The following is a 24,103-nucleotide window of genomic DNA, read 5'->3' as shown; positions in this document are numbered from 1 at the left end:
GGATACAACGAACCGGACTGGCAAACATTTTAGATCTGGTAGTTTTTTTATGGAAGGTATTGTGCATTTCAGGCTTTTCTTTTTAATAATATATATTCTAAGCACTTTGATGATAATACAAGATTTGTTAATTAGGTACTACTTTCTAATATTGTGTCAATTTCTATATTTACACTTGTTTCCTTTCCATTATTCAATATCTCATTTAAAACAGTGGGGTGTTTGTTGCACCAAAATTACACAATATTTCTAATCTTTATACCAGATCTTACCAATGAGAACTACTAATCGGGGTCTCTCATTGGGCTTCTGCTGGTAACGTGTCACTTCTTCATAGGTCAGGAATTCTGTGTCATTCTGGTCAGAAACATTGGCCTCTCCTGAAGAACCTCGACGGTCCTTCCGACTTAGGCGGAAGCTTCTCCTTAAACCGGCTGAGACAGAGTCAAGAAAGCAGGTCACAAATCAGAGTTAATTATTTATAACATGACAAGAAAAAAAAATCAAGATTAATAGTTGTGTTTATGTATTTTCACTACCATTCAAAAGTTTGGGGTCAGTAATGTTTTTTAATCTTAACCAAGCCTGCATTTATTTGAAAAATATATATTGTGAAATATTATTACAATTCAAAATAATGTTTTTTGATTTGTAATATTTTATAAAATGTCATTTACTTCATGATGATAAAGCTGAATGTTCGGCAGTCATTGCTCCAGTCTTCAGTGTCACATGTTCCTTCAGAAATCAGTCTAATATGCTGATGTACTTATTAATTGATTATTATCAATGTTGAAAATAACTTTGCTGCTTTTTTCCAATTGATTCTTCAGTGAATAGAATGTTTGAGAACATTTTTTTAAAGAAATATATTCTAACATTATGTCTTCATAGTCACTTTCAGTTTTAATGCATTCTTGCTAAATTAAAGTATTTTGTTCTAAAATAAATAAATAAATAAAAATATATTATTGACCCCCATGCAGTGCATTTAATCATGTTATGAGAGAATTATGTGAAGCACAGAAAGTGCAACCATAATAAAATTAAGTGTTGAAATTCTTCAACTTTTACACTCTTTAAACTCTTAAGCACTTTTATTTAATATAGTCATGATAAAGACATCGCCATAACTTAACCAGTAACCATGAAACTTCTGCCCCTTAACTAGTTTCAACTCCAGAGCAACTCCTGTAGTGTAACCCTAATCTTCACCTCAATCAGTATTGTTATGAGAAGTGATGTAAAGTGTGTTATTTTTCAGGACATGGAGGTTAATGGTGGCAGCTGTGTGGGAAGATTGAGGACTGTACCTGAGTAAAACTCCCAGGAAAACACCTGGCCACAGGAGGGAGCCACTGCATTACACTTCGAAGAGACTACAGTGCGCATTAGACCACCTCACACTTGTGCATAAGCCACACTCTGCCCTCAACAACTGACCCCAAATCAGATTTGCAGTTCATACATTCACTCCTGAGGTCATTTATAACTGACCATGAATTATTCATTCCTGCATCAGCATTACCCCAAAAGTTGGCCAGCATGGAATCTGCACATTTTATCTTTTAACCATTGTGAGGGGAAAATCTGCAGCATGCAATGAATTTAAATATGGAACGGAAAGCAGAAAACAATTACCTTTAGCTGAAAGCAACAACAAATTATCCAAAATATTTAATAAATTGCAAACAGGGGATATGCAAAATAAATAAATAAATAAATAAATAAATAAAATTTAAATGACAGATATTCAATTCTGGTGAATTTTTTTTACAAAGTTCTGTGGAGGCAGATTCGATGCTTCTAGACATTTCCACTGTCATCTTTGGCACTTCCCACAATTATCATCACTACCAGACTATTACACTGATTCTAGGTCAGAGGCTAAGGCTGAGAGTTGCCGTCACGCACGTTAGCTATCACACACTTGACTCAGTGAGTGAGTGCACAGTCAATCGTGCAGGGTGGAATGTGCAGAGAGTCCAATAGTAGGGCAGCAGCCTGACAGTGGCTCTGGGGTGAGTGGGGTTTTTAGGGATGGAGGACTTAATAAAGCAGAAGACAGCAAAGGAATACAGAGACTGGGCAAGGGAAAGTGCTACCTGCCAGAGGTGAGGAAGGTAAGGTAAATTATTCTCACCTAGTTTCAGTGTGAACTATTATTATTATTATTATTATTATTATTATTATTATTATTATTATTATTATTATTATTATATAGTTATATTGTGGAATATTAATATCATTTAAAATTTAATTTATTCCTGTGATGTCTTCAGTGTCACATGATCCTTCAGAAATCATTCTTATATGCTGATTTGCTGCTCAATAAACATGTCTTATTACAATTACTAATACTGAATAATGTTTTGCTGATTAATATTATTTAAAATAAAAATTGTTTGAAAAATATAAATGTCTTTACTGTTACCTTTGGTCAATTTAATGCATCCTTGTTCATTAAAATTATACATTTCTTTCAACTACAACAACAAAACAATCTACTTTTAATAAAATTTGGATTTCCATGGGCAGAAATAGCACAATATTAATTATGCCAAGCAAATAGCAAGAGATTAAGGCACAATCCATAATAAAATGTGGATAAAAAGGAGGCATAATTGCAGTAATTTAAATAATCACTGCACATTCTATCTCAGCATAATTATCACTTGGAAAATAATAATAATAAATTACAAGTGGTCAGTGAACAAAAACATTTCTGTGCTGAAAAGAGAAAAGAGACTTCTGGTACAGATAAGTGAAGATATGAAGATGAAAAGCTGTCAGCTTCTTGGTTGTCCCCACTGACACAGATTTCTGCAGCTGCTACACATTGTGAAAATACTGTGATAGCCTGTGAATGAAATATCTAACACTATATGAACTGAATATCACTTCCTTTTCTTCCCTCTTTTAACAGCTCCTCAAATTAGCACTCATTAACTAATGAGACTTGAAACATGGCAGACATGTTGCTGACACTTTTAACTCTGTCAAACACTGTCTCTCTTTTTATTATCAGAGTATGTGAGTGGTGCAGAGCACGATATTGCCTAGAGCAATGAATGTTTTATTTGTAAGTTGGAGTATTGGTGTTCTCAATCCCTCCAAATCCACTCCAATATCTCTCCATCATGAACATAACGCAGAGCTATACTGTATGTGAGCAAGAGCAAAACAGAGATAACGGACTAATAGCTAGAACAAAAAGAGAAAAAAGTATTCATACAAATACAATAATACATCAATTAAATTATTTTAAATTAATTTATATAATTTATTTTATATATTTTTAAAATGCATAATTAAAATACATTTATATTTATAATTAAAATAATTTTAAATTGATGATTTATAATTTAATCATGTATTTTATCATCAAAAAGGCATTGATCAAAATTACAATATGTTTTATGAAAACTAATGACAGAAAAGTGTGGAAAACGTGTGAAAATGATCATAGATTTGTTGGTAATTCTACACTTTTTCATGATTGTGTACTCTATTTACATCATATACATCCATTTTCCTCACAATGATACAAAAACTGTACTTATTTCACTTATAGTACTAGCAGTCAAACAGTCAATTTAATTGATTAAAACATTAACATTAAAAACAGTACCATTGTGAAATATTATTACAATCTAAAATAACTGTTTTCTAATTTAATATAATTTAAAATATAATTTATTCCTGTGATGTCAAAGCTGTGTTTTTTTTGGTCGTTAATTAATTCTTTATTTGTGTGTCATGTGAAATTTTCGTTTCTGCAATCACAAATGCAAACACGGTTTTAATGTTTATGCGGTGCGATACATAATGCAACTCATTAAAAAACAGTATAAGCCATTATACACTCAACGGCCATTTTATTAGGTACACCTGTTCAATTGCTTGGTAACACAAATTGCTAATCAGCCAATCACATGGCAGCAACTCAATGCATTTAGGCATCTAGACGTGGTGAAGATGACTTGCTGAAGTTCAAACAGAGCATCAGAATGAGGAAGAAAGGGGATTTAAGTGACTTTGAACTATCTTTCACCACTTTCACGCACAACCATCTCTAGGCTTTACAGAGAATGGTCCAAAAAAGAGAAAATATCCAGTGAGCGGCAGTTGTGGGGACGAAAATGCCTTGTTGATGTCAGAGGTCAGAGGAGAATGGGCAGACTGGTTAGAGATGATAGAAAGGCAACAGTAACTCAAATAACCACTCGTTACAACCAAGGTATGCAGAATACCATCCCTAAACGCACAACACATCAAACCCTGACCACACCGGGTGCCGCTCCTGTCAGTAAGAACAGGAAACTGAGGCTATAATTTGCACAGGCTCACCAAAATTGGACAATAGAAGATTGGAAAAATGTTGCCTGGTCTGATGAGTCTCGATTTCTGCTGCGACATTCAGATGGTATGATCAGAATTTGGTTTAAAAAACATGAAAGCATGGATCCATCCTGCCGGTTCAGGCAGGTGGTGGTGGTGTAATTGTGTGGGGGATATCTTCTTGCCACACTTTGGGCCCCTTAGTACCAATTGAGCATCGTTTTTAATGCCACAGCCTGCCTGAGTATTGTTGCTGACCATGGCCATCCCTTTATGACTACAGTGTACCTAACTTCTGATGGCTACTTCCAGCAGGAAAATCCACCATGTCACAAAGCTCAAATCATCTCAGACTGGTTTCTTGAACATGACAATGAGTTCACTTTACTCAAATGGCCTCCACAGTCACCAGATCTCAATACAATAGAGCAGCTTTGGGATGTGGTGGAACGGGAGATTCGCATCATGGATGTGCAGCCGAGAAATCTGCAGCAACTGCGAGATGCTATCATTTCAGTATGGACCAAAATCTCTGAGGAATGTTGCCAACACCTTGTTGAATCTATGCCACAAAGAATTTAAGGCAGTTCTGAAGGCCAAAGGGGAACCTACCCGGTACTGTCAAGGTGTACCTGATAAAGTGGCCAGTGAGTGTAATCCGTGATTATGTCCCCATTGGATGCAACAAATGCTTCGTTTGTAATGGGTTTTATTGGTTTTGTCTCATCGCGCTGGGACACACGGCATCACAGTATAGTAAGGGGCGTAACATTTCCGTCACACGCTTGAGGTATTCAGCCAATCACAATGCACTGGATAGCTGGCCACTCAGAGCACACCTCGCTTTTCCGGATGATGAGCTTTGTAAAAATCGACACGTTTCAGAAAGGTGGGGCATAGAGGAGAAACAATAATGTACATTATGTGGAAAATAATGTGTTTTTGAACCTTAAACCACATAAACACATTGCATTACAGCAAATACGCAAAATAATATTCTTTTTTGTAACGTCATATGACCCCTTTAATAAATTGTTCAGCAGAACAACATTTTTTTGAAATAGAAATCTTTTGAAACATAAATGTCCTAACTGTCACTTTTGATTAATTTAATGCATTCTTTCTGAATAAAAGGAACTGGAGTGAAATGATTACCCAGGGGAAATTGCTGTCGTTCTGCTCCACTCACATACTCTTTCTAATACTATACTAAATCAAAGTTGCAATCCAAAATAGCAACCAGGTTCCACTCTCTCTTCCAAAGGCATCAGTGCACCACTGCAAATTGGTTTCTTCACAGTGGAAGATTTTGACTGACCTAAAATTCCCTTCACATTGCCAAATACCAACACCCCACCCCCCAATCCGGCCTCCCCTCTTTAAGGGCTCGGCAATAGCTCTTGGCAGAGAGGCAGGCAGTAATGGAAGCTCACTCAAGCAGAAGTTTAGTACATTTAGCAGAGTTAGCAGGCACTGGGTCCAGGAGTGGGCATGCAGTTTCTCACCTATGTACTGTCCATTGAAATAGCCCTCACAGTCACAGTCTTCTGTAGGGAGGCAAGCAGGGAGAGAGGGGTGAGCAGAGGAGACCAGGAGAGAGGAAGGAGGGCTGCAGAACTACAGTTACACGAGCAGGTTCAACAGTTAGGTAGGCAGGCAGGCAGGCAGGTGGCAAGTATTTCAGTAGTCTGTGGTGGGCGTGGCAAACCCAGGGGTTTTTTATTTGCCAGGATGAAAATATTGGTGTGATAGTGTATAAATGTTATGATTCACTTGTGTGGTTAAGTAGGACTCGGAGGAAACAATGAGTGTTTATAACCTACAGTAAATGGAAAACAGGCCCTTAGATTGAAAAAAGATGAGAAAAGGTGATAAAGATAAAAAAAAAAAAAAAAAACTTGGAATATAACATCACCTGAGACCTACAGACATTATATGAAAGAAAACTGGAAATATTTGTAGTGTACTCAGTAATTTTGTGTGCTTCTGTTGCACTGGCCAAAATGCCAGTTGTACTGGACATACACTGTTAATGTAATATTATGCAAAAGCAAAATCTCAACATGACCCCCATGATGTGGTAAGCTACAGTTGAAACAGTTTGGGGCCAATAAGATTTAATTTATATATACATATATATATATATATATATATATATATATATATACATATATATATATATATATATATATATATACATATATATGTTGGTATACATTTTTTGTTTTGTTTTGTTTTGTTTTGTTAATAAAGGCATTTATAATGTTGCAAAATATTTAAATGCTGTTTAATGCATTCTATTTAGCAAAATAATGTATCAACTTTTTCATAAAAATATTGAACTGTGCAATAATAAGAAGATGAAATGTTTCTTGCACATAAAATGACTGCTGAAAATTCAGCTTTGCATCACAGAAATAAACTGCATTTTATAATATATTAAAATGGAAAACTGTTATTTTAACAGTTATTACACAATATTATTGTTTTTACTGTATTTTGATCAAATAAATGCAACTTTGGTGAGCATAAGAGACTTATTTCAAAAACATTAAGAAATCTTACTGACTAATTTTGAGCAGTAGTGAATGTTTTGTTATTTATTTTTATTAGGCTACTGATATTACTGGAGCATTTATCTCAAGTGTACATGATTTTAAATGATTTCTTTCAGTATAAAACACAAGTATTACTGAGTGCACCTTTAGGAAGAGACTAGAGAAAGGATTGATGAAGAAAGGTGACGTGATGTTTGAGATCTCAGAACATTAGTTGATAGTGTATTAAGGGAAGACTTAATGAAGGAAAAGATGGAAAATGGAGTGAAGTAAGAATCTCAGAAAAAAAGGACAAGGCCTCTAAAGTGGGATGGGCCAAAATCAACATTAAGGGAAGATACAGACGTTTGATTTTTATAAAACTAGCTACTTGTCATGCTAGGTTATTTTTGTTTGTGTGTGTGTGTGTACAGTAGAACAGCAGTTGTCTCTGTCCATGAATTAATAGATTAGGTGACACACTGGCCTAATTTCATAATCACTGTGGAACCAATACAGGTGTGCTGTGCATATATTTGTGGGTGAATGTGTGAACTCCTAGAAGACCTAGAAGACCCACCTTTGTCACATCCTTGGTCATCTGATGTCAGCATTAATAAGAAAAGGAAAAGATATCATGACAAAAGAAGCCAAAACTCCAGGCTTCATTTGCTCTGAATTGGAAAAGATGCTACACTGGCCCTGAAGTTTATTTATTTATATAAATAGAGAGTTTCATAAGTTCCATCATTCCCACATCTTGTGTCCAGCAGTGAGGACCCACACACTGATGGAGTAATAAAGGAAGAAGCAGAAGAGGAACAGATATAATGCACATAACGAGAGTCTGTGAGAGAGAGCGAGAGTGTGTATTATGCATTTTGCTCAACTGTAGATGTGTCTGTTCTCTAATCAGCTTTAGATTAGTAAACATGATGCACTTGGTTGGAGCTCAGTAATCACCTGGCCACTTCACACAAGCACACACATCAGCAAATTATGCCTCCTGTTAGTCAACACTTAACTAACTGAAGGGGTTTTCTGTAAGGAAGGAAGAATTACTGAAATACTCACAGACAGCTTTTTTTGGAGACTTTGAGCTTTGAAGGGTGCCCATTTTTATTCTGTAGGCTAACCGCCTGAGGGGAAAAACCATATGGAGAGAATGTCAAGCCATGGAAAAATACCAAATCCCTTGACAATAATGTTTTGTACTAGTCTGACTGGATATTTCTGTCTCTGGAGCCATCAAATATACTATTAAGTGAAAAAAAATAAAATAATAATAATCCAACGGTGAAATAAAATGTTCCCATTCTTAGCATGAGAGTATATGCAGCTAAGATGCACCCCGCTTAGATGAAGGGGGGGGGGGGGGGGGGGAGCTATCTATGTCTAATAAAACCTACAGGGAGAATAGTTTAGAATTAATTTGATTAATTTAGCCTAAAGGAAACCACAGCTTTCAAATACTGACTGTATGTAATTTGCAGCTACTAACAATACTAACAATGGTGCAGCAGCCACACTGTTCATATAAAGCTAATTCTGTGGTCATTCTGCAATTGTTTTTAAGCATTCCAGGTTATCTTGTGTTAAAAAAAAAAAAAATGTTAGCCCATGTTGGAAAATAATCAAAGTGTGCTTTATTGTATTGAATGTGCACTTCAGTAAAAAAAAATAAAAATAAAAAAAACTATACATGCAGATGCTATATTATTAATAAAATTAAATGCCACTTAAGTGTATTTAAAGATATTTTTAAAAGTGCACATTGTAATAATGTCAAATTAAAAGTTCTAATTTAAAGGACATTTTAAATCACTATGTTTTAAACATCTTTTGTTTTTAAAGGAGTACACATTTTGATGTGTTGACTAACACACAGTACAGTACTTGATTATAATTTTTACTGTAGTGATTTATTCGATATTACATTTAAAGTTAATACAATTCAAATGTACTAAATTGCAGCTTCATCATTATAATTTCAGTGTGTGTGTGTGGGTGGGTGTGGGGGGGCGGGGATTGGAGAAGGTCCCTGTCAACCTCTGGGTGCTATGCATTCACGATTTTCCCTAAACTAACGACACCCCTGCTGGTCAGTCTAGGTTAAATGGCACAAGTAGCTAAATTTGTTTGTTTATTTATTTATTTGATTGATTGATTAACTGGGCATGGCTACTAAAATATTTCTTAATTTCCTGCAGACTTAACAGCTTTAAGGTAGTAGGGTGTGTGTTTTATGGATGTTTTGTCTCACCTCTCCTGAAACTGTTTGGATGGGACAAGTCCTGCACGCAGGTTGCAGTCTCCCACTCTCTTGGCCTGCCACCATGTCTGATCATGCTGACTGACCACCTGCAGGATGTCTCCTCGTTTAAACGGAAGCCCTGCCTCCTGACACGGCGTGGCTTTGTCCTCCAATGGAGTGTAATCAAATAGCGCTCGCATGAAGACCTGAAGAAAACACATGGTATGGACAAGATGCAAACCCAGTGAACAAGAGAAAAAATTGATTAATGATAAATTACTAGGTTTTATGCCGTTTTATAGTCAATTACCTTGCTCTCTTTCAACTTGTCTTCCTCTTTGATTGCTGGGATGATCTTCAGTGTGATAGAGCCTTGTGATTGAGACTAAGAAAGAAAAAAAACTGTTCAATTGCTTCTTTTATTATGAGAATAAACAGGAATGATTATGGTTTGATTTTATTAGGACTGTCAATTGATTGAACTTTTTTTTAAAACAATGAATTATATGATATAGCAATACATTAATTGAACTGTTCACAATTAATCAACATTTGCTGAGAAAAAAGTGAAATAATATTATTATGTTGCATAAGATAATCATAATAAAATGATAGCAAATGCATTAAATAGGCAAAATAAAAATATTTTATGGACTGAGACATTTTTTTTTAAATATATTATTTTATGTTCTACAGAAGAACAACAATCGTATATGAGGATAAGAACAAAAGTTGAAAGACATGAGGGTGAGTAAATGATGGCAGGATTTGCATTTTTGTGTGAATAAAATGCTTTGATGAAATAAAAACTCCTTAATAAGGAACTTAGGAAGCAGGAGTTGTTAATTCTGTGTTTATGTGGTTTTTTGTTTTGTTTTGTTTTTTGCATGTAAAGGAGGTCTAGGAGAATATTACCAATAGTTGACTGATCTCATCTGGTCTTTTGTGCATTACAGAGCTGCCGTTGACCTCTCTCAGTTCATCACCGACATGCACCAAACCTACGGATAGAGGAGGACTACATGTTCAAGCTGTACCTGCTGTGTGTGATCCATAATACACTTTATAGGCATAGTTCAATGTATTTTTAATGACCAAAAAGATCATTCCCACCACACACACACACACACTATATTCCCATGGCAACAGCTGTGGTCAGGTGGTTAGTGAGTCTGTTTGATTCCCTTGATTGAGTCTCTGGAGACTCTCTTTGACCACACAGATGGGCCATGTGCCATTGCAGCAGACATGCAGCCTAGTGCTCATCACAGAGGTAAAAATAATCATATCTATCACACTCAGTAGAGGTGCAGGGATATTCAGTCACTTCAATGGGTTTAGAGATGAATAGAACCTTTGAAGACTGCACTGGTTTTCCACCGATATACTCAACAGTAATTAAAAAAGATTTGGAGCATGGAGTAAACCGAGACCGTAAGATTAAAGACAAATTCTTTGAAGTGTCACTCACCACTCCTGTCTGCAGCCCCTCCTTTCATGATACGAGCCACAATCACGGCCCCTGTGGAATCATCCCGCCGAATTGTGGCACCCTGAGAGACAGAGAGAGAGATAAACAGAAGGTTCAACTGCAGAGTAACAACCTATACATTTATGATGGATCAAAATTGTCTGATGGATTAAAAAGCTGAATGACCAGATCATTGTGTGTCTTGAACTTTCATTTAAATGTAACTTACATTTATTTCCTTTAGTTGCCGAGGCGACATTTCTTATTTTGTTTAAGCATTAAAGTTACTAAAACCGAAATAAAAATAAATTAAAACAAAAATAAAAATATGTTTAAAAAATCATAAAAATTACAACAAAAAAGCAAAATGAAATGGCAAAACTACAACTGCAATTTAAGTGAAAACTGAAAACGCAGCAATAAAATATATTCAAAATATTGTCAATTACTATAATAATATAAATAATACTAAAATAACAGTTCATGTGTCACTGTATTTGTGCAACTGCCATTGTTTATTTCTCTTACCAGTGGCTCTTTGTTTTTGACTAGGCGGACAATCTTGACAGACTCCTCATCTAGCTCATCCTCAAAGTCATCGGGGAGAGGAGGCAGCACTGGGTCAAAGTTCTTCTGTGCCACTGTGTCGTGAACTGACAAAACTGCCTACCAATGCAGGAGGGATAGGAGCTAGATTTATCTACATATCTAGATTTTGTTTTTGACAGTTATCACGAAGGTCTAACAGTAAAAGTGTTGTTTGTACCTTGAGATGTGGTGATGTCAGCAAATGTAGCAGCTCTTTTTCCTCAGAACTCATTGGTCCACTTTGCAACTCCTCTGCCACCTTCCAATCAGTGATAGACAAAAATTAAAGCACTTAACAAGCTATCAAATAGCTGACTTTAAAAATAGGCTTATAATTTTATCAAATAAAACAATTCAAATATTATAAATCTTTACAATTATATACACTACGGGTCAAAACTTTGGAATAATTACAGCTTTTTTTAATCTTATGCACACCAAGGCTGGATTTATTTGACCAAATTAATAAATAAACAAACAGAAATATTGTGAAATATTATTACAGTTTACTTTCAACTGTTTTCTGTTTTAATATATTTTATAGTGTAATTTATTCCTGTGATGGCAAAAATGAATGTTCAGCAGCCATTACTCCAGTCTTTGGGGTCACATAATCCTTCAGAAATCATTCTAATAAAATGAATATATTATATATTTTAAAATCTATTTTAAATTGTATTAATATTTCAAAATAATATCAAAATTATTTTAAAATTTTGATCAAATAATTGCAGCCTTGGTGAGCATAAGTGGCTTCTTTGAAAAACATTTAAAAACAATAATAATAATTATTCTGAACTTTTGACTGTTAGTGCACATTATAATATTATATAAATGTTATTTATGTTTCAAAATGTTTTTTTTTTTTTTTCAATTGTTATTTGTTATTTTTTTAATAAAATAAAAATAAATGATGGACTTTTTTTTTTTTTTTTTTTTTTTTTTTTTTAGCAAATTTGTCCCCAGATTATGGCTACATTAGAGGCACACATTCTTATATAATTTAATTAACTTTTTTTTTTCAGTGAAGTGTAAGTTTTACTTTTGCCAAAGCTGCTGAGTCAAACATTTTAAGGTTTCCTCATTCCCCCCAGACACCATTAAACTCTGTTCTCATTTATTATTGTAAAAGACGCATTAATCTTGCCTGTGGCGATGTGATATGACAGACTGCAGCACTTACATCCTCTGCCAGAGTGGAGGCACTGTGGAGAACAGGGGTAGGGCTCTGCCTTTCATACTGACGCAACTTCTCATGGATCTAGCAAAGACACGCACAATGCACGTTTACATAAGCTGGAGATGATTGGTCTCTTACACATTTGCGGCCATATCTTTAACAATAAGCTAAGGTAAAACATGCATGCTGTAATAAATATGATGCTGCATATGTGAGGTGAATTCAATGCAAAACCCTGCATTAATGACACACACACACACACACACACACACACACACACACACACACACACACACACACACACACACACACACACACACATACATGCACACACGCACACACACACCTTCATCAGATAGCTGAGACTCCTCTCACTGAAGACATCCTTGAGGAAGACCATGTCCTCTTTGTGATTGGCATCTGGACGCAGCTGTGAGGTCAGCAGGGCAAGCGTCTCATGCAACCCTACATGCGAAGAGATCAGAAGATCAGTGAGTGTCAATATTCTGATCATACATACATACAGGCGTGTTTTTGTGGATGTGTACATGTGCAGCACACCTTCTCCTGCAGAGAGGACTGGCATTGTTTCTTTCATCGATCAGGAAGGGGTTCACCTAAAAGAGAGATAATCTTTATTACAGTACCCCAAAGTCCTCAGAGAGTTTTTACATTACTTGGTTGTATTAAGAATATTATTTCATAACATATTTTTGTTGAAATAAATTAGTAAAAATATTATAAAGCTGATAATACACCGGGCAACTTTTTTTGAGCAATGCTGCTTGGGCACTTTCCCATTGAGAATGGGTAACAGATGTCTATCTGGGTACTTAAGATCAGTAGTGGGCCCTGTGTCTCATCTGGTTGCCCAGTTGACAGCAACATTGCTCAAAAAAGTTGCCCCATGTACCATCAGCATAAAACTAGAAGTAAATAAAAATCCTAATTAATAGAACTTAAATTGTAGTTTGTTTCTTTCATCCAAACACATACTGGAGCAGTGATGGTAAAAGGTTGTAAAATGTAAAAAAAAAAAAAAAACTCTGAACAACCATATTAAGCAACTCTATTCGTCAAGACAAGACAAATTTGCCACTGCTACTAAACTGAATTGAATCAACGTTGAACTGGCTTGAGCTGAATAATGACACTATTCTGTTCTGTAGAGCTACTTATAGCTGATTTGAATTTTACAATATCAGCACTGTTATTTTCCCATTTATTAATGTGAATCTGATTTGAAACAATGTATTGTATAAATGTAATATTGATAAATGTACCAAAAACCAAATCCAACTAGACCAGTGTGTCAGGATTCAGACACACAAAAACATGTCACAGGTGACCAAAAATAAACTCACACAGGCCACAGGCCCATAATACTAGTGGCTTGCTATTTTTTATAATAACCATGTTCAAATTACCTATTTTTTGTTTAATCTACAAGATCATTTATGTATTTTCAATATATTTTTCATCTACCAAGATTTCTCTTGTTGGTTTCCTCAAGTTTAGTAATCAGTTCAAATGCCTGCAGTAGATCGGTTCATCAATATCCCGTCACTTTTAATCATGTGACTTGTATTTCATATCATCTTACTGAGTGTGCTATGTGATATGATTAACGAATATTCAGCCATGATAAAGTGCTAGAATGGAGGGGGAGAGAGAGTGATTCAAAGAGATGCGTGATGCTGTTCTGCTGGTGCCAAGAGCAGGAACACAAAGCTCAGAGTGCTTCCTCTTTTACACTATCTCTCCCTCACACACACTCTCCAAAGCAATTCAAAGATGCCAAACTTTCAGAGTACCTAGTGAAACAGAAATAGCATTTCCACAAGCACTGATCCATCTAGAAATGAGGCGAGAGACATAAAATAGAAACTTTGGTGCAGTTTCTCTTCCACGTAACATTCAACATAAGGAGTGTAATATGGGGTGAGTTTTATCCATTGAACCAGTTAGAAATGAGCTGCAGTGAAGTTTGACACTTTAAATAGGCTGAGAGTTTAGCATGAATACTGCTGATGAAGATGGACATGTTGATGGACTTGTTTTTTTTCTGTTCAGCACTTTTGTCAGCATCACTGTTTAAATGTGCTACTGTACATGAATAAAATGTACTTACATGTCAAGACTGAGCAATGAGGGCAGGTGAAGAAAATGAAATTAGCTCATTTTATATATGAACAAACTCATGCTTATTTAGGGAACTCATGCTTATTAAACTGAGCCACTAATCCTAATTGTAAAAAAAATAATTGGAACATCTGTGACTGTTCCATGTAGTGACACAATATAACATCAATTGCATTTCCTGCTGTGCCTGTTGAAAAAAAATGTAAAAATAAATACACTTGAGTCCAACATTATGCTAACAAGCCATATGTGATTGCTACGGAAGCCCTGAACCGCATGGTGGAGAAAAAAAAAAAAGGGAAACTTATCTCGTTATTTCGACTTATTAAGTCGTTATTTCGACTTATTAAGTCGTTATTTCGACATAATAAGTCGTTATTTTGACTTATTAAGTCGTTATTTCGACATAATAACTCGTTATTTCGACTTATTAAGTCGTTATTTCGACATAATAACTCGTTATTTTCGACTTCTTAAGTCATTATTTCGACTTATTAAGTCGTTACTTTCGACTTATTAAGTCGTTATTTCGACATAACTCGTTATTTCGACTTATTAAGTCGTTATTTCGACATAATAACTCGTTATTTCGACTTATTAAGTCGTTATTTCGACATAATAACTCGTTATTTCGACTTATTAAGTCGTTATTTCGACTTATTAAGTCGTTATTTCGACATAATAACTCGTTATTTCGACTTATTAAGTCGTTATTTCGACATAATAAGTCGGTTATTTCGACATAAGTCGTTATTTCGACATAATAACTCGTTATTTCGACTTATTAAGTCGTTATTTCGACATAATAACTCGTTATTTCGACTTATTATGTCGTTATTTCGACTTATTAAGTCGTTATTTCGACTTATTATGTCGTTATTTCGACATAATAACTCGTTATTTCGGCTTAATTAAGTCGTTATTTCGACATAATAACGCGTTATTTCTACTTATTATGTCGTTATTTTGACATAAGTCTCATTATGTTAAGGCTTGTGTCAAGTTCAGTATGATCCACTAGAGGGCAGAATAAGACCGAGAATCAAAGAACGCATTGTAGTTATGTTGACCTTAAGCACTTTTACAAGTTGGTGCTCCAATTTCTCAGAGGTTTTGTGCTAATTGCCAGTATTGCTCTTTCATCCACCTTTTTATCTGTTTGATTTGCTTTATTTTGTTAACTTTAAACAATCATATTATCGCCTATTATTTTTTCTTCAATATTTTGCTTCATGTGCTTGACCTTTATTGTCCCGATCAGAAATTCTGTTTTAATCAACTTGGCTTGCACTGTGTTAGCCTACGACTACAGGTTCCACTACTGTGGCTATTATTATTATTATTTTATCTGTTATTGTTGTTGCTGTCCGTGATAAGAGCAGACGATTTGGCAAAACGAGTGTGGTCGTACGAATTCGTACGAATAAACCACCTACGAATTGCCGTGAGATCGGGTTGTTAATCCTGCAGATTATTTGCTAGCGGTTCTTACAAAATAAAATAGTAGCTAATAATAATAAAAATAAATAAAATAATCTTATATTTTCACGGCTGCTGCATGTTACTGACAAAACAGAAATTACTGTATTCATAACCAGGGCCGGATTAAGACCAAACTGGGTCTGATGCTGCAGCCCAAAAAGGGCCTTTTTTTCTCGGTATTGTTCATAACCAGGGCCGGATTAAGACCAAAATGGGTATTATGATGGAGCAAGAAGTGACGCAATCAGCCAGCCTTTATTAAACATGAATAATAATAACGACTTATTATTGTAACAACTTGAGATTAACATCAAGCTATGTAATATCAACATTAAAAATCAATTGTCTGAAAAATGAAACAATCTAAACCAGATAAACTTATCCTAAGCATATAACTCTTACTTACAACCTATTGCAAGCGCGTATTCTTCGATCGTTTCAGTGAAGTCAAGGCTGCGCAGCAGCTCATGCTCAATGCTCATAAGCTTAACCTTTCCTGCCCCATCGAAGACCGCAGCTCTCCTTTGACTATTCCCAACTTTGAAAAGCTCCACTCGCCGGAGGCATTGGACACCATCATGCACAGATAGATGCGCAACCCAATTTCGACGTTTGGAAATGTCTGAGAAAAAATTCAACGATGACAAAAGCTTGTAAAAGCTCTGCTGATTCGTTCACAGTCACCGGTTTTCTGAGTGCGCATAAATGCAGCAAACTGTATCAGCTAATTTTGACCGATTAATAATCAATTAAACGGTTTAAAAAGGTTTGCTGAATGGTTAAAATACGCTACGCGTATAAAAAAAGATTATATTTAATTCAGAAATAGACCTAATGCAGACACAAAATATTAACAAATATTAGGCTAATAAACGCAGTAAACTAGGCTATTTAGTTCCCCTCACTCCACCACAAATCCTTTCAATTAACAGTATTTAGAAAAGAACAAGAATTAAAAATATAAGAAGCTATCAATATTAACGACAAGCCAAAAACGAATTAATTTAGGTTAAAACGAAACTGAAACCACAAAATCAAATATTTCCGTATATGTGATGTTTTTGAATGTCAAATTATTATTTATAATGTACTTCACTCACGTTCCAATATCCACGTGAAACTAAATGTTTTGCATAGGCCCAACATCACGATTTTAATATTTAAACTGAGTAGTATGTGTGTGTGTGTGTGTGTGTGTGTGTGTGTGTGTGTGTGTGTGTGTGTGTGTGTGTGTGTGTGTGTGTGTGTGTGTGTGTGTGTTTCCTTCATGTAAGACTGACTGTATTTTATTATGATAAACAGGCTGCATTGTCAACTGTGTGTGCGCATGCTGCACGGCTGCAATCACTTGATTTTTTTTAGGACTCCTTTTAGTCATAAATATAATCCGAATTGTAAAAGGTTTGCCTTTATTTGTGTACATTCACAATAAAAACAAATCTCTGTGATTTTGTAAAATAAGCCTAAAGAAAAATAGGAAGTCGCTTTCTGCCGACTTCATTTCGCGCAGCACAAAAATGAACTGAAACTCAACTACTCTTTGCACAGTTTTTCTTTCATTTTCTTAATTTATGATTTAGTAAAAAATATATTTCTGGTGTAGGCCTATTCATTCGTTATATTTATATAGGCCTATATATAGCCTAACTTTATGTTTTTCTGTTAGTATTTTTAATGGGTCACAGACACCTTTCTAATTTAATTCAATTCTAATTTAAGATAATCTTGTTGGTTAATGGTTAATAATCGTTCGGTTAGGGGAAAAAAATAACGAAATCCCTAGTTACGTCAGTAACATCACGGTGCAAAAAAATATAGAATAATAGCAACTGTATAATAAGTAATGCTGTTTGTGCGTCCGAAAGTTTGGACCCCAAATTTCACTATAAGAATTATTTTGAGGTTAATATAGCAGGTAAAACACCTCCGTGAAGTTGGCACCCCCATAAAAAAGAATAATCACCAAAACTATGCCATTCGTTTGTGCTATGTTTGTGCTGATTTGTGCCGCAAAAATGAACGTTTGTGCTGGTTTGGTGTTTGAGATATTAAACATTTTTTTTTTTGACCGTGTGACGTCACTCTCCACCGCATGTTGCCCAAATCGCTCTAAACCAGCGCAGTTCGTTTGTGCTCGATTTGTGCCCATTTGTGCCGTTAAAATCAAACACTGTATCTATTTTCCTTCCGTATATATAACCAAATTATCATTTTCGGAGGCCGTGACGTCACTCTCCACCCCAGTTTTCCTCTAAATCGCACCCCACACGAAACTGGTGTCATTCGTTTGTGCTCGATTTGTGCCGGTTTGTGCTGTTGAAATGAACGTCAAATATATTTCTCCTTCTTAGAAATAACAAAAACAATTCTGGGCAGTGACGTCATTCTCCACCCCATGGCGTCCAAATCTCTCCAAACCGGTGCCATTCGTTTGTGCTCGATTTGTGCTGGTTTGTGCCGTTCAAATTTGTATTGTATCTATTTCCCGTCCTCAAAAATAACAAATACAAAACGGGCCAGTGACGTCCCTCCAAACCGGTGCCGTTCGTTTGTGAGGTATTTGACCTCCGTGAAGTTGGCCCCCCACCCAACGCAAAACTGGTTTTGTGCCGTTAAAAGAAACAACCATGACCTCTTCTTAAATATAACAGAAACATTACTCTCCTCCCTGTTTAGCGGCTGCAGAGTAAAAAAAAAAAAAGTTTGTGCTGCCTTAAAATGTTAAGTTTAGTCAGCTCCAAGTTTCCACTAACTTTATATTTCAAAGTTGATGGCACCGGTTTGGAGAGATTTGGACGCCATGGGGTGGAGAATGACGTCACTGCCCAGAATTGTTTTTGTTATTTCTAAGAAGGAGAAATATATTTGACGTTCATTTCAACAGCACAAACCGGCACAAATCGAGCACAAACGAATGACACCAGTTTCGTGCGATTTAGAGGAACTGGGGGGTGGAGTGTGACGTCACGGCCTCCGAAAAAATAATTTGGTTATATATACGGAAGGAAAATAGATACAGTGTTTGATTTAACGGCACAAATGGGCACAAATCGAGCACAAACGAACTGCGCTGGTTTAGAGCGATTTGGGCAACATGCGGTGGAGAGTGACGTCACACGGTCAAAAAAAGAATGTTTAATATCTCAAACACCAAACCAGCACAAACGTTCATTTTTGCGGCACAAATCAGCACAAACGTAGCACAAACGAATGGCATAGTTTTGGTGATTATTCCTTTTTATGGGGTGCCAACTTCACGGAGGTGTTTTACCTTGCTATATTGACCTCAAAATAATTCTTATAGTGAAATTTGGGGTCCAACTTTCGGACGCACAAACAGCATTACTTATTATACAGTTGCTATTATTCTATATTTTTTTGCACCGTGATGTTACTGACGTAACTAGGGATTTTAATTTCGTTATTTTTTTCCCCTAACCGACCGATTACTAACCATTAACCAACAAGATTATCTTAAATTAGAATTGAATTAAATTAGAAAGGTGTCTGTGACCCATTAAAAATACTAACAGAAAAACATAAAGTTTGGCTATATATAGGCCTATATAAATATAACGAATGAATAGGCCTACACCAGAAATATATTTTTTACTAAATCATAAATTAAGAAAATGAAAGAAAAACTGTGCAAAGAGTAGTTGAGTTTCGGTTCATTTTTGTGCTGCGCGAAATGAAGTCGGCAGAAAGCGACTTCCTATTTTTCTTTAGGCTTATTTTACAAAATCACAGAGATTTGTTTTTATTGTGAATGTACACAAATAAAGGCAAACCTTTTACAATTCGGATTATATTTATGACTAAAAGGAGTCCTAAAAAAATCAAGTGATTGCAGCCGTGCAGCATGCGCACACACAGTTGACAATGCAGCCTGTTTATCATAATAAAATACAGTCAGTCTTACATGAAGAAAAACACACACACACACACACACACACACACACACACACACACACACACACACATACACACACATACTACTCAGTTTAAATATTAAAATCGTGATGTTGGGCCTATGCAAAACATTTAGTTTCACGTGGATATTGGAACGTGAGTGAAGTACATTATATAAATAATAATTTGACATTCAAAAACATCACATATACGGAAATATTTGATTTTGTGGTTTCAGTTTCGTTTTAACCTAAATTAATTCGTTTTTGGCTTGTCGTTAATATTGATAGCTTCTTATATTTTTAATTCTTGTTCTTTTCTAAATACTGTTAATTGAAAGGATTTGTTGTGGAGTGAGGGGAACTAAATAGCCTAGTTTACTGTGTTTATTAGCCTAATATTTGTTAATATTTTGTGTCTGCATTAGGTCTATTTCTTAATTAAATATAATCTTTTTTTATACGCGTAGCGTATTTTAACCATTCAGCAAACCTTTTTAAACCGTTTAATTGATTATTAATCGGTCAAAATTAGCTGATACAGTTTGCTGCATTTATGCGCACTCAGAAACCGGTGACTGTGAACGAATCAGCAGAGCTTTTACAAGCTTTTGTCATCGTTGAATTTTTCTCAGACATTTCCAAACGTCGAAATTGGGTTGCGCATCTATCTGTGCATGATGGTGTCCAATGCCTCCGGCGAGTGGAGCTTTTCAAAGTTGGGAATAGTCAAAGGAGAGCTGCGGTCTTCGATGGGGCAGGAAAGGTTAAGCTTATGAGCATTGAGCATGAGCTGCTGCGCAGCCTTGACTTCACTGAAACGATCGAAGAATACGCGCTTGCAATAGGTTGTAAGTAAGAGTTATATGCTTAGGATAAGTTTATCTGGTTTAGATTGTTTCATTTTTCAGACAATTGATTTTTAATGTTGATATTACATAGCTTGATGTTAATCTCAAGTTGTTACAATAATAAGTCGTTATTATTATTCATGTTTAATAAAGGCTGGCTGATTGCGTCACTTCTTGGTCGGTCTGAGTGCGCGTGTATGTTGAGTGTCGAACGCACATGCACCAATGCCGAGAAAAAAAGGCCCTTTTTGGGCTGCAGCATCAGACCCAGTTTGGTCTTAATCCGGCCCTGGTTATGAATACAGTAATTTCTGTTTTGTCAGTAACATGCAGCAGCCGTGAAAATATACGATTATTTTATTTATTTTTATTATTATTAGCTATTATTTTTATTTTGTAAGAACCGCTAGCAAATAATCTGCAGGATTAACAACCCGATCTCACGGCAATTCGTAGGTGGTTTATTCGTACGAATTCGTACGACCACACTCGTTTTGCCAAATCGTCTGCTCTTATCACGGACAGCAACAACAATAACAGATAAAATAATAATAATAATAGCCACAGTAGTGGAACCTGTAGTCGTAGGCTAACACAGTGCAAGCCAAGTTGATTAAAACAGAATTTCTGATCGGGACAATAAAGGTCAAGCACATGAAGCAAAATATTGAAGAAAAAATAATAGGCGATAATATGATTGTTTAAAGTTAACAAATAAAGCAAATCAAACAGATAAAAAGGTGGATGAAAGAGCAATACTGGCAATTAGCACAAAACCTCTTAGAAATTGGAGCACCAACTTGTAAAAAGTGCTTAAGGTCAACATAACTACAATGCGTTCTTTGATTCTCGGGTCTTATTCTGCCCTCTAGTGGATCATACTGAACTTGACACAAGCCTTAACATAATGAGACTTATGTCGAAATAACGACATAATAAGTCGAAATAACGAGTTATTATGTCGAAATAACGACTTAATAAGTCGAAATAACGAGTTATGTCGAAATAACGACTTAATAAGTCGAAATAACGAGTTATTATGTCGAAATAACGACTTAATAAGTCGAAATAACGACTTAATAAGTCGAAATAACCGACTTAATAAGTCGAAATAACGAGTTATTATGTCGAAATAACGACTTAATAAGTCGAAATAACGAGTTATTATGTCGAAATAACGAGTTATTATGTCGAAATAACGAGTTATTATGTCGAAATAACGACTTAATAAGTCGAAATAACGAGTTATTATGTCGAAATAACGACTTAATAAGTCGAAATAACGACTTAATAAGTCGAAATAACGAGTTATTATGTCGAAATAATGACTTATTAAGTCGAAATAACGAGTTATTATGTCGAAATAACGACTTAATAAGTCGAAATAACGAGTTATTATGTCGAAATAACGACTTAATAAGTCGAAATAACGACTTAATAAGTCGAAATAACGACTTAATAAGTCGAAATAACGAGTTATTATGTCGAAATAACGACTTAATAAGTCGAAATAACGAGTTATTATGTCGAAATAACGACTTAATAAGTCGAAATAACGAGATAAGTTTCCTTTTTTTTTTCTCCACCATGCGGTTCAGGGCTTCCGTAGATTGCACAGTATTTACTCACTGTAAAAAAAAAAAAAAAAAAAAAAGGTGATGATAGATAGCTGCAGGCACCTCTAGTAGTACCATAAAACTGCATTCAATTCTCAGAAATATCAGAAGAGTGAATGTGAGAGATAAACTAATAATTCCATCATGGCTACCACAGACAGGAATCCACAATTATTAATATTATTTTTTATTTTTTTTGCTCTTAAGGAGGATGATGTCATTCCCACTTTATGCTGTTCTGGTAATGATGTAATTGACAAAAGAGCTTAGTGGAATCAATACACAGGGGCATATGAGGTGTTTGTGTGTGTAAATGTTGTTATAAACAGCAACTTAATATAGAGAAAAATGGGGTTGGGTGTTAGACAAACATTAAAAAAAATGTAATGATAAATATACAGTCTATCAGTAGAGAAATTCCAGATGTTTAAATGATTTTGGAAAGTAATTTATAAAATAAGTGATTTTATTTATTTATTCCACACATTTTTACGTGATTTTTTTTTTTTTTTTTAAGGATTCTTTGATGGAAGAAAGTTCAGAAGAACATAATGTATTTAAAATAGAAATTCCAAATTCCATTACTTTAACTTTTGAACTATTTATGTCCTTGTTGAATAAAAGTATTAAGATTTTTTTAGTTTTTTTTATTTACCCCAAACTTTTAAAAGGGTATATATATACATTATTTGTGTATACGTATATGTTACACAGTACTGCTGCATTTTATCAAGAATAATCTACTTATGTAGAAAGCCAGTGTAATGTTATCGTTGCATGGCTTGTTCATAAACCTTAAAAGACAAATATGAGCTTTGGCATAAAAGCATGAACACGTCATCTTGTGTGCTATTTCTGTCCAGAACAGCTTAGAGCCCTTTTCGGGTTTTGGCTTCGATCTAAGAAAACCATAAAAATAATTTCTAATACATAAACATGTTAAAATACACACACACACACACACACACACACACACACACACACACACACACACACATACATATGGAGAAAACACTCTCTACCTTATTGGCTTTGAAGGTCTGTTTAGGTCAGGCAGTCTTCAGCAGATCTACATCTGTTTGGCCTTCCTAATTCTTAGGGATGTGTGCTTAATTTCAGAACATCAAATCCAATCTGGTTGTTAAAATCTTTAAGGGTGTATAAAACACATTTAATGATGTTAGGTGAATGGTGCTGTCTGCCTGCTGTATGGTGGATATTTACTGACTGAGACTCTGAAGGGAACCAGAGTGAAATTTGTAATCTATAGAATTGCTTATGTCTCTATAGGCCATCCGCACATGGTTCATCCATTTGAATATGATTTTAAATCTTGAAAATCGTTTGAAAACTGTCTAGTTCCAATGTGTCTTTAATTGAAACTAGACTGAGTTTGAGCTAGCTTTAAATGGAAACTGTGTAATTTTTTTCAAATACTTTCACCAGTCCCTGTTTTAGGTTAATTCCTCTGAAAAGTAAAACACTGGCTCCATTGCACCATCAAACAATTAGTCATTGTTTGAGCAGCAATTTGACATGTCCGCTTCTTGCTTAACCAATGGTCTGAGTTCAGGACAGAACTTTTTTTTTTTTTTTTTTTTTTTTTTTTTTTCAGCATTGGAAGACATTTGCTTGACAAGTGCAGCTTTACTTTTTTTGTGTGTGTGTTGACTTTTCTTAATAAAACAGGAAAGTTAAATGGGATATACACAGTTTTAAAGTTTGGGCTG

The 24,103-nt window shown here is 35.2% G+C and overlaps 1 protein-coding gene across 4 annotated transcripts in view; it reads right to left on the bottom strand.

Moving 5' to 3' along the window:
* The window catches only part of LOC109081416 (MAGUK p55 subfamily member 3-like), a 30,302-nt gene that overhangs the window by 3,829 nt on the left and 2,370 nt on the right, over positions 1–24,103 (bottom strand). For 2 of the 4 annotated variants that reach the window (XM_042721727.1, XM_042721701.1), the window contains exons 2-15: positions 12,933–12,988; positions 12,718–12,836; positions 12,375–12,452; positions 11,370–11,450; positions 11,132–11,269; positions 10,604–10,685; positions 10,048–10,133; positions 9,443–9,517; positions 9,142–9,338; positions 7,953–8,017; positions 7,459–7,479; positions 5,847–5,888; positions 1,314–1,379; positions 273–434 (exon numbers count right to left, since the gene is read on the bottom strand). In XM_042721727.1, the coding sequence (XP_042577661.1) occupies positions 273–434; positions 1,314–1,379; positions 5,847–5,888; positions 7,459–7,479; positions 7,953–8,017; positions 9,142–9,338; positions 9,443–9,517; positions 10,048–10,133; positions 10,604–10,685; positions 11,132–11,269; positions 11,370–11,450; positions 12,375–12,452; positions 12,718–12,836; positions 12,933–12,969 (1,249 nt within the window). In that variant the 5' untranslated portion in view covers positions 12,970–12,988. The remainder of the gene's footprint in view (positions 1–272; positions 435–1,313; positions 1,380–5,846; positions 5,889–7,458; positions 7,480–7,952; positions 8,018–9,141; positions 9,339–9,442; positions 9,518–10,047; positions 10,134–10,603; positions 10,686–11,131; positions 11,270–11,369; positions 11,451–12,374; positions 12,453–12,717; positions 12,837–12,932; positions 12,989–24,103) is intronic. The other 2 variants (XM_042721708.1, XM_042721716.1) reach the window with 2 other exon arrangements.

This window comes from Cyprinus carpio, chromosome A3, assembly GCF_018340385.1.
Source record: "Cyprinus carpio isolate SPL01 chromosome A3, ASM1834038v1, whole genome shotgun sequence".
NCBI classification, from domain to species: Eukaryota; Metazoa; Chordata; class Actinopteri; order Cypriniformes; family Cyprinidae; genus Cyprinus; species Cyprinus carpio.
This window is presented reverse-complemented; position numbering and strand designations above follow the sequence as displayed.